Source organism: Typopeltis vanoorti, chromosome 12 (assembly GCF_054136105.1).
Source record: "Typopeltis vanoorti isolate ZY-2024b chromosome 12, IOZ_Tvanoo_1.0, whole genome shotgun sequence".
NCBI lineage: Eukaryota > Metazoa > Arthropoda > Arachnida > Uropygi > Thelyphonidae > Typopeltis > Typopeltis vanoorti.
This window is the reverse complement of record NC_143560.1, coordinates 79,731,907-79,747,028: the sequence shown is the minus strand read 5'-3', so window position 1 is coordinate 79,747,028 and position 15,122 is coordinate 79,731,907. Positions and strand designations below refer to the sequence as shown.

Genomic DNA, 15,122 nt, shown 5'->3' with positions numbered 1-15,122 from the left:
TGGAGATTAACCTTTAATTTATACACAGGTCTGGGATACTAAGCAATTCATGTGAAGTTGTCAGTCTCTATATACAAGTAGCCTAGTTGTGAAGATTCTTCACATGCAAACTTTGTTTTTGATTACACTTGGATTAAGAAATATAATTTCTTGGCAATTTAAATTTCATCTCGTAGCCTGTTGATTGGACAGTGAATACACTAAACCACTTAGTCAACCAGGCTGGCAAAGGATTAAATAAGCACTGCTATTATTATAAAAATCAAGTGAATATTAAATCCTGCATTATTTCAAAGCCGAATACAGAAACTATAAAAGTTTCATATGAAATTTGACCAGAGAGCTAGCTTACAGGAATACACTCACCGGCATTTACGAGTTTATTTATTTATTTGTATGGAGTTTCCTCCCTTTTTCTCCCCCGTCCCTATTGGGGCAAGTTGAGTCACCTCATGGGTGGTTAAGTATTTATGGCTGTAGATCCGTGTGTGTTCACGGAGCCGGTTTGCCTGCTTGCGGGATGAAAAACACCAGATAAACTGGCGGAAAAAACCCTACTGCCTGTGCCCAAGACTGGCTAACTTGGCTGTGGCAGATCCTCAAATTCCTCACGTCTTCGACGGGAATTGAACCTGGGACACTCCTTCCCCAGTCATATGGTTGCGAGGTGCAAAGCCACTAGGCTAATTATGCAGACATTTACGAGTTGCCCCAGCTGGACCTTATAGGAGACATGATCGCTATGCCCAAGCATCCATATATTCGCCTCCTATGTCTATTTTGATAAGGTTTCACTGGCTTGACAGCTGCTTCAAATTGGTTGGTTTTCGTCAGAGACCAGGCAGATACTTAAGTAAAGCGTACTCTAAAAATTAGGCATTCCCCTGGACCACTCCCTTTGAGTGACCAAAAGATCGTCCAATGCAGCGTTAGTTCAACTCAGTGACAAGCTCATCCCCCCACCACTGAGCAAAACCACTCATATTCCAGGGAAAAGCATCCACCGACAAATCCCCACATGGAGCACACCGGAAAACACTTTCCCTGGAGACTCGAGGCAAACCCCCGAAATCCTAAGCCACCTCATCGGGAACTAGACTCCCTCTTAATGTGCAGGGCTACCTCTCCAAAAACTTGTACAATCCCTCTAATCACCCAACACTGAGCGACCTGAAGGATCTTTTAACTCAGCAGTGGCTCTGCTCAGTGACAAGCTCACCCTACCACTGAGCAGAACCGCTCATATTCCAGGGAAAAGCATTCACCGACACAGCCTCAATAGAAGCCATGCTGGAAAACACCAACCCACGGAAACTCAAGTTGCTTTCTCAAGGCAAACCCCCAACAATCTTAAGTCCCCCTCAGTGGAAGCCTGTTTATGTGCGGGTCTCTCTCTCTCCAAAAACTCGTTCTGACTGCAATCTGAAGGATCTTTTAACTTGGCAGTGGCTCTGCTCATTGACAGGATCACCCTGCCAATGAGCAAAACTGTTCATATTCCAGGAAAAAGCATCCACCGACAAGGCCCCACACTGGCTATGCTGGAAAACACTTTCCCCTAGAGACTCAAATTCCTCTTTCAAGGCAAACCCCCTGAAATCTTAATTCCCCCTCCCCTCAGCAGAAGCTGGACTCAGAAGAAACCTTAAGACAGCAAAAACTCTTTCAGTACTAAGGAACTTGAAACGTCGGTGTTCTGTCGGATTGACTGAGTTATTTAGTTTGTAAGTAAACCTTGTATTTATTTATTTATTTTGTGTGTGTGTGTGTGTGTGTGTGTGTGTGTGTGTGTGTGTGTGTGTGTGTGTGTGTGTGTGTGTGTGTGTGTGTGTGTAAAAACGATATCATCAATATGGTCTGATGTGTGGTACAACAATGGTGCAAAGACGTCATTATTGGGTGATTTGAACTTAAGTGATTTTATACAGTGCAGTGCGTGTGTGAAAATTAAAGGATTTATGGAAGGAGTGAAACTGGTGTGTATTAAGTGTTTCAACAGTGTGTACTAGTTAAGTGGCAAGAACAAAGCGAATGTTAGTAGAGTAGACAGTAATGAAGGTAGAATGGGAAATGCTAATATCGGAATTAATACTGAACGTGCAGCAGTCAAAATATAGGAAAACAACATAGACTTAAATAGGGAAATAACACTATTGCACGTTGTCCTTCACAGGACAAAGCATGAAATCAAAAAAGTTACAGAAGTCAAAAGATTAGCATGACTGAGATGAGAAAGAAGCGGGTAGGCCGAGTTAAAAATTGAAGTCATGATAACAAACGAGAAAAACGAGGTAAGGAGAAAAATTATGTATCGAGACTATGATCAGAGGAATACTTAACGAAAGTGTAACAAAATCATGTTTACCTGGTGCAAAAATTGATATTAGTCATACCATCCAGATGCAAAAAGGTAAGGTGAAAGAACTAATTGTCTTGGTTGGAATGAATGATCTGAGAGGTGAGAAGTATTCAGTGATGGAGGATGTAAAGGAGTTGTAAAAATGAAGAGCGAGAAGGTGAAGATTGTAAGTCTCCTGCCACACTGTCATTGAGGCTAATTGAGGAGGAGGAGGGTATAGATAGCAAACATCAATATGCAAGTTGCGCAGAAGGAATGATGTAGGATTAGTGGACCTATGGCTTGAGTTTGAGAGAAAGCAGGATTTGTATAATGTTGACAGACTGCATGTAAATGGTTTTAGTGTTGGGCGTCTTGAGAGAGAGAGAGAGAGAGAGAGCTTTGTTCGTCGAGCTTGCTGAAGTGAAAATTCAGAAAAACTTAAGCAATTAGAGTAGTTGAAGGTGAATGTGTGTGAAGATACCCATGAGATGAGTGAGTGTGAGAATGACCAAGTGCAGAATCTAGTCTCTCAAGCAAAAAAATTGAATGGGTAGTCAGTTCAGGAAATGAAGGTGGCTGGAGTTGTCTGCTTTACTCGCCTTCCTGGATGCCTATAAAATTCATTAATAGCTTCGAACTAGCTAAGGGTTGCTTATCAGTCTTTTAGAGATAATTGGCCTTGCTTACTTTTGGGAAAGATAAGGATATATCTCATTATAATGGTATACATATTTTTGATGCTGAATTCGAAAATCACTTTAGAATTTTTCTAGTGGGCATACTTTTTTGAAGTAATACAAACTTTAATATTTATTAAATTTTTATAAATCATTGGATTATATTATATGGCCATTGCTTATAAGCTAAGCATGTTTCAGGCAGCTAGCCAAAAAACATATTATTATTACGTGACACCTCTAGGGAATCCAAGAACTCTTCGCGAGAGGGCAATCTACTACATATCACCCTCTCCTCTACTACTTAATTCTACTACGACACTACTACCATCAACGCCATCTACTGCCTATCATCACCAACAGCAGTATTTTTTGTCTGTAAATTGCATGTTCTGAAGACCAATTGATCTGTATGAAAAACCCGAGTTTCCATGAGAAAAAAAACCTGCTATCCCGATATGAGATCGGCTAACTCACCTTCAATTGAAAAAGCCCATATAAGCATTCTCGTCAAGACGAGAATCGAACCCAGGTCTTTTCCAGTCGAAAGCCATATGAATCCAGAATTAGAGAACTATTTTAAAATGTTTCGAAAGTGTTTTGAACTGTAGAAACTACAAACCGAAACAGCTTCAAGAGTGTTCCAGGAAAGTTTTTAGACAAACAAATTCTCATTACAAAATTCGCAACCAAATTTATTCCCTGTTACACTCACTTGTGTTTTCTAAGATATGTGTGGAACAGAAAACCTTTATTAGAATGGAAGTTGGAATTCATATGTTAGCAGAGCACCATAGAGGGAGAATTAAAACTTCACTAGCTCAATGTTTACTTATTAATATGCTTGAAGTGTTTTTACTTTTTTTAACATGATGTAAGTACGCTACATTATTGAGCAATTATATGTCAGTATGGATGTTGGATGTGAGTTAATTATTTTACAAACCTCATGAAGGAGAAAAGGGAGGGGAGGGGGCTGAGAATTATTTTCAAATTTTACTAGTTATCTCGGAAATGGAAAATAATTTGTAAATTTGCTGCTTAGAGATGTCGATCTAATCCTTATAGTATGTATCAAAATGGAAATACAATTCATTCTTATTGACTAATTATAAAAGTGGACACTGACATCAGCTGTTGCGAAATTGAGTTTGCCATTACATGCGTTTTCTACCTCCCCGCCTAGTGATTTAAGTTGAGCTTCTTCATTACTGTAAGTGGTTGATTTAGACATGCAAGAAAATATGTTCATACAAGAAAATTGAGTGGCATGTTTTTGGCACACACTGGCTGCACTTTGGAGGTGAAAAGGTTGACCTACTTCTGGAAATGGATATTGATCTGGTTGTTTTCAGCTTTTATCTCTTTGTTTCTTTTATTTATTTTTTTTCATATAATAAAATACAAATAAAATACATTGTGCATAGCAGTCAGTAGAGTTTAAACCACTTTAATATACTGTACAGCTTTAGATATTACATTCTCCCCCTTCGTAGTGGTGCTTGTTTTCATTAAAATAAAAAGTTCGGGTTATAGTGTATTGTAACTTGAAATTTGTATATTTAATGCATTATAATCTGTGAGAGAGAGAGAGAGAGAGAGAGAGTGGAACGAGGTAAACACACACAACTGTTCAGCATTAAATGCTAATTTATCGCCCACAATAATGTCCTTATTTATTTATGTTTCTCTAGAGATAAAGGGAACGATTGTAATAAATATGTAAAGAACGTTATCAATGAATTAATATTTTATGAAAGCATCATATATTGTGTTTGTTTTTTCGTGAAATAATAAAAAAAAATTGAGAAAGCTTGCTGCAAATTTTTTGTTATTTCCATTTTGATAGACCATCAGAAGAAAGACCGCTAAGGATTCAATTCTAGGTCCACAAACTGGCTAAGACGCAAACCAAGTCCCTCGTTTTTTTTTTTTTTTTTTCAACCCGGAAATTGGTTTTAAATCCCTGTGTCAGAAAAAATTACCGTAGAACTCACTATTACAAATAATACAAGTGTTAAGACTTAGGATAACAATTTGGCGGCAGTTCGTTGGCCTACACCCTCTTTCTCTCTCTTCATTACCTTCAGAATCATTGTTAGCCATGAACTTAGTTATCGGTGATGAGTGGCGACCTGTTGCCCACTGAACTTCAAACGTTGGAGCAAAAATTGCTTTTGCCTACTTCTTCTAGGAATAAAATGCCTTTTATTACTTTGTTCACTTTCTTAAATATATATATATATATATATATATATATATATATATTGAAAATTATTTTTATGCGTAGTCTACATTTTCCAGCTCTAGAAACCGAAACCAAACACGGGACTTTTTCACGCCTGAAAGGGACACAAACACATGTATTTGGGGAGATTCGAACCAGCAACCTGATGGTTGGAGAGCTGGTACGTTAATCACTCGGGAAAACCAAAAAACAAAGTGAAGTAGTAACACTGCCACAATGTAAGAAGCATTGCTTTGTCCAGAAGTGTTACATATTCTTTCTTCCAGGCACCACAACTAAAAGCACGAGTCCATATCAGAAGAAACAGCTCACCATTACTGCTATGCTACAAAACATCACAGTTGGGATGATGCACTAGGTCACAATGCACGGGTTGAAATCTGGCACGCTTGTTCTCACTCATCAGATCGGAAAAGAGTACAGCATGATTCTTCGTTCGATATCATGGACTTTCAACGCTCTACTGACCAGTTTGTCAGATTACACTAGTTTCTTTAAGAAACTAATGTAATCCGTGATTGTGGTTGCATGGTTGATGTTCGGTTTGTGTGCAGCATCCTTTCTGTATAAAATGAGAATATGCAGCAATTTTCTTAGTCTTCACTCAACCTGAACGCCTGTGGACTCTACTTTGATCATTTCTACATCGGAATGAAAAGATTTCTGTAACTATTCCAGGAGCCTTAAGACAAGAAGATATTCTTGCCTTGTTGATTTTAAATGATTATTGTTGTTGTTGTTGTGGAACTGTGTCCGAAGCAGCTAAGGCTGTAAGGTCATACATATTTAACAAGCTATGTTAACGGTGTGTGTTCTCTGGCTGGTTGTGAGATGAAAATCCAAGTTCCGAGAGATAGAACCCTTCCACCACTGTATGAGACCGAACAACTTACTTTAAATTGCAGCCTTTATAAAAGTTCTTTACATCCTTGGCGGCATTCGAACTCGCATCTTTTCAACTAAAGGGCATCGTTTATACTAACTTCGCTATGAAGACTGTAAATTCAGGTGACGAATCTTATGAATACAGACGAATAGGCCACTGATATGACATCTTATGATAGCAACTGTTTCTAGGAGAATGTACGAATATCTACTTATTTTATACAGCAATATAGGCCACGTGTGACAAAAGAGATATACATTTTAATATGTTTGATTCTGTAACCAGAGGTGTTTCGATATTTATTTCATTATATTTTCAATCTCATACAATGCGCGTGAAAATAGATATACTTTTATTTTTTATTTTTATGTTTCCAAACCCATTCTGTATATCGTTAATACAACAATGAAATGAACAAAGGTTATGGAAATTTATAGTACATTTTCATGTAAGCTCCCTCTTTACGGACGACATTAAGCCACTATTCTGTTTAAACATGAACTCAGTCTTTGTATGTACGGCCGCATTCAGGCAGCTGCAGTTATCCATTCGGTCCACCAAGCCTGTTTCTCCATACAGAACACATCTGGTATCTACCTCAATATAAATCTGGCCATCTAGAAAATAGGAACTGGACCTCCCTCCCTTCCCATCCCTGGAATTTCTAATTCAGTGCTTCGCCTATAATATTTCGAATGGTTACCATTCGTTATGCAACGGCGAAAACACAAACTTTTGGAGTTGCTTTACCCATCGCTGTTTAGGTCGATCAGATATACGTGATGGTTTATTCCTATTACGCGACACCTTCAAGAGTGTCAGAAAATTAATTTTCTGAGCGATCTTGTAATGTTAACATTTGTATTACCGAAACAATCAAATTTTTTGTACCATGTTTATATAAGATTGTACACACAATTCATTGATATCTTAAAATGCAAAACGAAATGGGGAGAAGATGTACGAACATTGCTGCATTGGAGAAGAAATCACTTTCATTGTCGTGAAGAAATGATAAACAATATCTACGTTATAGTTAGTGTCTATTATGAATGAAAAAATCCCCAATAGGATTACTGTATATGGTATTCCTGAACAACTGCATGAGATTGCTGGTGATAAGAAATGCTTCACCAACTCGATCTGCCAAATAAATGTAGTTTGAAACGAAGCCACTCGTACTTTCTGAATATTAAAATCTTCGACGATAACGTCACTATTTACAAAGTTGGAGATGAGGAAAGTCAAGGTATAATGAAATAAATTTAGAATAACTAATGATATTAGAAGTAATAGAGACAAAAGAATCGTCTTTTCCAGTCGAGGGGCGCAATATCCTGTCATTCTTCCAACTACTTTTCTACGGTTCCCAACAGAATGATCCCCCACTTCATCCCCAGATCTGAAAGGTACAGAAAACATTTTGGTGTATTGCAGTGTGAAATACAAGCGCGTATGCAATGTTTTCATCAGAACTCTGTAATAGTAAACATACAAGAGCCGCTTCAAATTAGTCCAAATGGCTGTTAGACACTAACAGAATTAATGTCACGTCTATCTAAGCATGAGAACGCCACCAGGTTGTTAGGGTACGTGTTAATTTTCTGGTCAGATAGTTTACACACACACACACACACACACACACACACACACAGAGAGAGAGAGAGAGAGAGAGAGAGAGAGAGAGAGAGAGAGAGAGAGAATTCGGTTGCCTCCAAAGTCGTTTTTGTCTATATTTGTTATTATAAATAAATGGTAGCAACAAAATAGTTCTCTCTTCTATTTCAAATTTATTCTTTTTTTTTTTTATCGTTATAACTGATCACGAAACACTTTGGTGCTTCTTTTCAGACAACTAGTTTGGAAATCTTATATTCCTCGTTGAATACGTTGCTCGGTATATTTGTACCAATGAAATTTTCATTTCGTGAGTAATTCAGTGACAGATCTGTCTCAAACTCTTTCATCGCGGCTTTATTGATCACTGAGAATACGTGTCTCTTAAGGATCAAGAAATAGGCATAACTGCACACACGAAGTGTAAACACTGTATAAACATATAAGAAAATGCTATGCTACTAAAAGCAGCTGATTCTGCACAAAAGACTATTTTTTAGGTATATACCCCATCTTTACGTACTGTTCCTCTCTTTCTGCATCTACATTTCCTTCTTATATTATTATTATTACGTGACACCTCCATGGAGTCCAAGGACTCATCGCGGGAGTACACTCTACTCTACTCCACTAAATTAACTTAGATTGAAATAAATTAATCTGAAGGAATGTACTGCAGTCATTTAAAATGATGAACTTAATAATTGTATGACACTATGTTTCAACTGGAAGTCAGATATTTTAAGCACGGTTAGAATGTAAACACCTGTTACCTAACTAAACACGCTGCCAGACAACGACCTCTAGCGGAAAACGTTACCTCGCCGCTTAAGAATTTAACAGCAGAGAACAAATTCAAACCATAGTTTTAAAATTTTAAAAGTGATTATAAATTACTTATAGTTGCTTTTTATTTATAAGAGAATTGCGCATGCTTTAATTTGTTAAATCAAAACATAAGAGTTAATGGAACAGTAGACATGCTGTTCTCAAACTGAAGTAAAAGCATGAGTAATTGTATCAACGTTTGTATTGCCTCCAAACAAACAAATTCGCTTGATTCTGTGCGTGCGCAAGCGCGTTCGACAGATTGCACAAAGTAGAAGGAAAACGAAAGTCCCTGGAATTATTTAATAATTCTAAAATCAATTATAAAAACTATATAATAACCATCGTTATTATGTATACCTGAAATTCCGTAAGGCAGCATCAGAATATTTATAGTAATCTTGCGCGCACGCACTGCAGGCTGGCTAAACAATTTCATTTTGCACAAATACGCAACATAACAGTTTCCATGAAGTTTTCAAGGGCTGTAATGTTTTTACTCTCCATTGACATATATTCAAGTTAGAGAAGACAACGGACTAATAAGGTAAATGCACTTGTCTGCAAAGTTTATTTGTGTAAACGCGACACTGAAGGCAGAGGCGTAACTACAATAGCGAAATCCCGCAATACAGGATCCAAAAGTTTTAAGAGACTAAAAAAAGCCCTTAGTGGACCAAGAAAATTTCTCAGTTTTTCAGATTACTAAAAATTTCTTAAAGCGGAAGTCTCAAAAGACGTAGTAGTTACGCCACTGATTGAGAGGTAAATGAAAGGCAAAATACTTGATCTCGATAGAGACATAAGGCCAGCCATGTAGTTTGCTTTTCATTATCTGCCGACGTGTTTAATTGTTTTCGAGTATAGTATAATAGCTAGCCAACTCGTTGTCAGATTAAGTTTTGCATGTAGGTCGCCACAAAAATTTCAATTTCGCCTCTCATGCACATTCGTTTCAATAATGAAATACCGTGAGTTGGCATATTGAAAAGAATTATAAAACCGGAGGTAAAGTTTTTTACATGAATTTTCCTCTGGTTTTATAATTCTTGCACATTCGTTTGTTTTTGGCCACTTAGAAAATGATCACTTCCTTCGAAATTGGAATGTATATTGTGTACTAGCTCTCTCTTTACGAAAAGTTTTACAAATAATTATTACAATAAGCACTTCATTTATATAAAATGCATTCATAAATAAATACATTTCAGAATTCTGTATAAATATATACAAAGAAGATTAATGCAGAAAACATTATACGTCCCGCATTTCGAATAATATAATAGTTGTGAGCAGAGCCGGCGCTAGGGTCTTTGCCGACCGCATGCAATTTCTATCTAAGCGCTCCTGTAACAATCCGGGCGTGTATGGTTCTTTTACGATAATAAAAATTTTAATTATTTGAAGTTTCTTAAATAAATTTTGACGGAACAGCCACGTTGGTTCGCTAAATGTAACGAACCGGGGATGTTGGCTAGGCAGGATAATCGTTAAAAACCAGAATATTCAAAAAATTCTCAAAAGTTAAAGCAAATTTTGATAAAGCCACTTCACTTTAATCGCTGAATATAATGATACAGGGATTATAGCCTTCTCACCGACCCGAATCGCTAAGAAAATTAAAATGAATTTTAATTAAAGTTAAAATTTATTTGAACTAAAGTTTAAAAAATTCTTGCAGTTTATAAGTTATTAATTCTTAGTAACTTGTAAAAAATTTTTAATAATTTTTATAAGTGGAACTATCTTTTAGAAAAATAAAAGAAACTCAAAATAGATGAGAAAATAAGAAAAGAATTCAGAAATAATTAGAACAGTTAATATAAGTATTCAAAAAATGACATCTTTACAGAATAACAGAAAATAAATTAAATTACATAAATATACTTGAAATTTTTTTTATTAAAATTTCGAGGTTTTTGATTTCATATTCACAAAATTAGAAATAATGGTCTTGACGTTTAATTTCGCACATATATCATTTTTAATAGCTATTAACGCCAAACTAACAAGCCTTTTTTGTGACATACTTGTTCTTAAGTAGGTTTTAATCAATTTCAACTTGGAAAAGGAACGTTCACCGCTCGCTACACTAACAGGTAAGGTTAATAGTATTCTTAAAGCAAAGTTAGGGAAAGATAAATTATTGGACACAATAAAAATAAGAATATCGAAAGGGCTTTTGAATATTTAAATTATCCTTTCGAAAAATATCCTGGAAAGTACATAACTCGTCATATAGTTCTATTGCATTTACGTCTTTATTGTCGCAGTCCTTCAAGAGAATCTTTAAATCGTCACAATTTTTTTTGTAAATCTTCGTTATTAATTTGTAGTAATCTATAAAAGAAATTGAAATTATCATAATATGTTTTTAGTTGTTCAAAACGTTCTATTAACGAACACATTGCAACGTCTAGAAGTGTATAAAACGCATTCACTCTAAATTTATCTTCTGGCGTTTGTGGCGTTTCTTCATGATGCTCGTAGTCAAATTGTCGTGTCTTCTTTCGTCGTCGAACTTCCGTACCAGTTTTAAATTCTTGTTCTCCATCCACCTCTTCACTCAGTTCTTTTGATGTCTCAGAGTATTTTGATGCTCCACTCCTAATATGGGAGCAATATTCCATGGGCGGGCGAATTTGAGCTTTGTATAAAGGTAGCAGGTGTGAAGTAGTGTCATGAATGAAAACGTACACCAAGTTTTTTGGCGGCTGCGGAAGCTATAGTTGAAATGTGGTTGTGCCAGGAAAGATCTGAGTTGCAAGTCAGTGCGAGTACAGAAATCTGATCGTGCTTGGATATCTCAGTATTAATGAAGGTAAGGGGGAGGGGTGTGAACTCTTTCTTGAGAGAGATCAGACAGGCCTGAGTTTTGATAGCACTGAAGTCTACAAGGTCCATTGGGATATAGTTAAGAGATCTGAGTTAAGGTCACTGGTCATCGTAGATCTTGAAGATTCTAATATTTGAGCACTACAAGGTTTGTCGAATGAAAAGGAGGAATGTAGTGTAGTGTCATCGGAAAAGTTATGGATAGGATTGGAAGTCTGAGAGAGCAGTTATGTACAAGAGGGAGAAAATCGGTGAAAGAACAGAACCCTAGGGTACTATGCGTTGGTGGAGAAATCTGAGCAGAGTAAGCCTACACCGTGACACGTACTGAGTGACAAGTGAGAAAGTTGGCGATCCAATTGCAGAGTGAGGAAGGCAGACTATAGGATGGCAGTTTGTTAAGTAGGCCCCATGTGTCAAATCCGATACCTTTGAAATGTTAAGGGCAACCACATGAATGAAACCAACCACACGAGCTGTGGATGGTGAAAGCAAGATCAGCTGTAGATCGCGAGTGGCAGAATCCATACTGCTGGTCACTGATTATGACTCTAAATGGTTCAAGAGTTGGATTTTGATTATCTTCTCCATAATTTTACAGAGAACAGAAGTGAGAGCAATTGGACAGTACTCGTAATTCGTTGATTGACTTTTATCACCTTTCTTTGGGATGGGTTAGATTATGGACGTCATTCCATGTTGTAGGGTAGATGCCAGTTGAATAGGATAGGTTGAAGAGGTGATACAGGATAGGTGTTAGTTGTTGGGCACAATTTTTAACACAAGTGGGATATCATAAGCACCAGATGCTATGCTTTGTTTATGTTCAGTTTATTGAGGATTCTTCGGATTTCTTTGCCCTTATTTCGGATTTCTGGTCCCTTTCCAAGGCTAAATGGCTTTGGCAAGGGACCAAGTGGCGAGTTTGCAGAATATGGCCCTTTCAAAGTTTGACTTGGGATTATTCTTTTACAATGGTTGCGAGCTGCAGTATAGGCAGAGTGAGCAGCTGGAGTTTTGTCTTGAGCCATTCGTGGTAAGCAGAGGTTTTTTCTTTTACAGCATCGGCACACTTTTTTGAGAATCAAGCCTTGGATGATGGCTGAAAATTTGAAGTGGAATAAGGAATGAAAGCATTCATTCCTGTGAGGATGATTCCTTTTTTTTTTCGGTCTGAGCAGGTGTTTGGATCAGGAGAACCGAAGTAATCAGACCATGGGAAGGAGGAATAGAAGTCACGGAGGTCCTTCCACTTGGCATCCTTGTAGTGGCAGGATATGGGACTGTGAACTGGTGGGTGAAGGTTGTTCTGTGGCAAAAGAGACTTGTATGATGTGATCTGAGATACCAAGAAGAGAACTGGAAGGAGAACTTGTTAGGAAGAGGTCAAGTGTATGTTGGAAAATTTCAGGGGGGGGGGAGGTTGTCTGGTATTCTGGTAGAAAGATTGATGATCTGAGATAGATCAATGCTGACGGCAAATACCTCAGCATCCCTGACTGCTTGGTCGGTGAAACTGAAGAACGGGAGTCAATGGAAGTTGTGGACATCGAAGTCCTCAAGATGGATTACCTCACTTTTGGGGTATTTCGATTGCAGAAATTCGAGCTTTAGAGAGAGAGAGAGAGAGAGAGAGAGAGAGAGAGAGAGAGAGAGTCGAAGAGGTTAGAGTGGCTGACGAAATTTGGAGAGTGATAGAGAGCTTATGAAACGGGCAGATTGGTTATTTAGAGAAATTTTGAGCCAAAGCAGATCAAACAGTGGAGATTCAAGGATGTGGAGTCTCTGGTGTATGCACAGTGCCACCCTTATCGCGGAAAGAGCTGTGTAATGTGTAATTTGGGCAGCTGAGGTGAATAGCGGCTGTTGAGGTTGCCAGTTATGGTTCTGATAGGAATATTACTTCTGTTTTAGATGACTGCAGGTAGTAGTACACTTCGTTTATATTGCTGTTAGACCAACGGATGTTAGTGAAGTGGATGTGGAAATGATTATTTTATTTATTTATTTTTTTGTAAGAATAAATGTTGGTGGGTTGTTCGATTGGATTTTTGATGTTTTTTATTATTATTTTTAACTATTTTTTGGTTTCCCTCCAGTCACGAACTGGCAAAATACGTGGCCGCAGGATTTGACACTGGCTGATCGGAAAGCTTCCAGATTCGTTACTAGCCGGTTTGGTCCCGTATACCATACAGCGGCTGACCTGCGGAACCGTTTTACTGCTATACCCTCGAATATGGGAGGGTCCTGTCTCCCTACAATGAGGTTAGTATGTCATTGAGGATGTCACTCTCACTGCATGTGGGAAGACTTGTGGGGCGACAGAAACCAGAACCCTTGCCTAGCGATCAAATATGGCTGCAGCCATTTCAGGTCTCTATTAAACAAGGTGGTGGTATTTCACTGAGTGATGAAAGACATCTACCACCTAGATGTAAAGTTTCAGTTAGCAAGGATTTTAGATCTAGATTTTTTTTCTACAAGGGTGGTGAATGAGTGGATTGGGTTTCCTGAGTTCGTTGTGAGATATTCGTCGGTGAATCAGTTGAAGAAGAGACATGATAGGCGCTGTGTTAATAATGGTTAGTTTCTTACTCCCATGGTGTATTTGGTTACATTGTGGGAGGTATGCTAGATATATTGTGAACAGTGTTTCTAGGCCTCTCTCGATGAGTCTTTGGACCCCATGGAGATACCGTTAACAACTATAATAATAATCTGTACATTACGCGCGCCAGTATGAACTGTGGTACGTACCAAGAGCAGGAGAGAAGTCTCATAGTTTTGTAAACCACTGCTTTGAAACATAAGTGCATAGACCGAAACGTTCAGGAGCAAATGTAAACTTTTTATTTCTGAATCGATCATTTTTGCTTCTGATGATTAGAGAAAGAAAGGATTAGTATTATTTGTAGCCTAACAAGAAACATTGAATTTGGTGGATGAAAACGATGCTTATAATTTTTAGAATTAAAACTTAATGGATATATAAGAAGTTTTGCATTATTAAGTATACATTTAACTTTCATTATTTATGATACGATGTTTAAAAATGCCATTATTTTATAAAGAAAGGGCTTCTTCTTCTTCTTTTTTTTTTTGTATTCTTTTAATTGCTTTGTGTTCTTGATTAAGCTTCCATCTCTCAACCATTTCCGTAGACGGAAATGGTTGAGAGATGGAAGTTTATGAGTCTTTGCTTTAAAGACTCGCTTTAACTCAATTTCACTCTTAAAGGATTTCTTTGCCATTCCGCCATAAAATCCAGATTACGTATACTAAATATCTATCTTTTGCAGTCAGTATATTAGAGATCTGTTATGAAAAGTGGTGCTGGTTACTAACCATTATTAACACAGCACCTATCATATCTCTTCTTAAACTGATTCACCGACGAAGACCTGACAACGACCTTAGAAAACCCAATCCACTTATTCACCACTCTTGTAGAAAAAAATCTAGATCTCAAATCCTTGCTAACTGAAACTTTATATCTAGGTGGTAGATGTCTTTCATCACTCAGTGAAATACTACCACCTGGTTTATTAGAGACCTGAAACAGCAAAAAAAAAAAAAAAAAAAAAAAAACGGAAAACATTCGAATGGATTGAACAACGAAAATTCATAAATGGAAAAAGTGAAACGCTAAGTCTTTATGTTTTCTAGATGAATTTCAAATTCCAAATG

At 37.4% G+C, this 15,122-nt stretch overlaps 1 protein-coding gene across 1 annotated transcript in view; it reads left to right on the top strand.

Moving 5' to 3' along the window:
• Nucleotides 1-2,319: 2,319 nt before the first annotated feature.
• Nucleotides 2,320-15,122, top strand: part of LOC150100919 (glutamate receptor-like) — a 94,382-nt gene continuing 81,579 nt past the window's right edge. The window contains exon 1 of the mRNA XM_090401936.1: nt 2,320-2,410. Within this exon, the coding sequence (XP_090258062.1) occupies nt 2,320-2,410 (91 nt within the window). The remainder of the gene's footprint in view (nt 2,411-15,122) is intronic.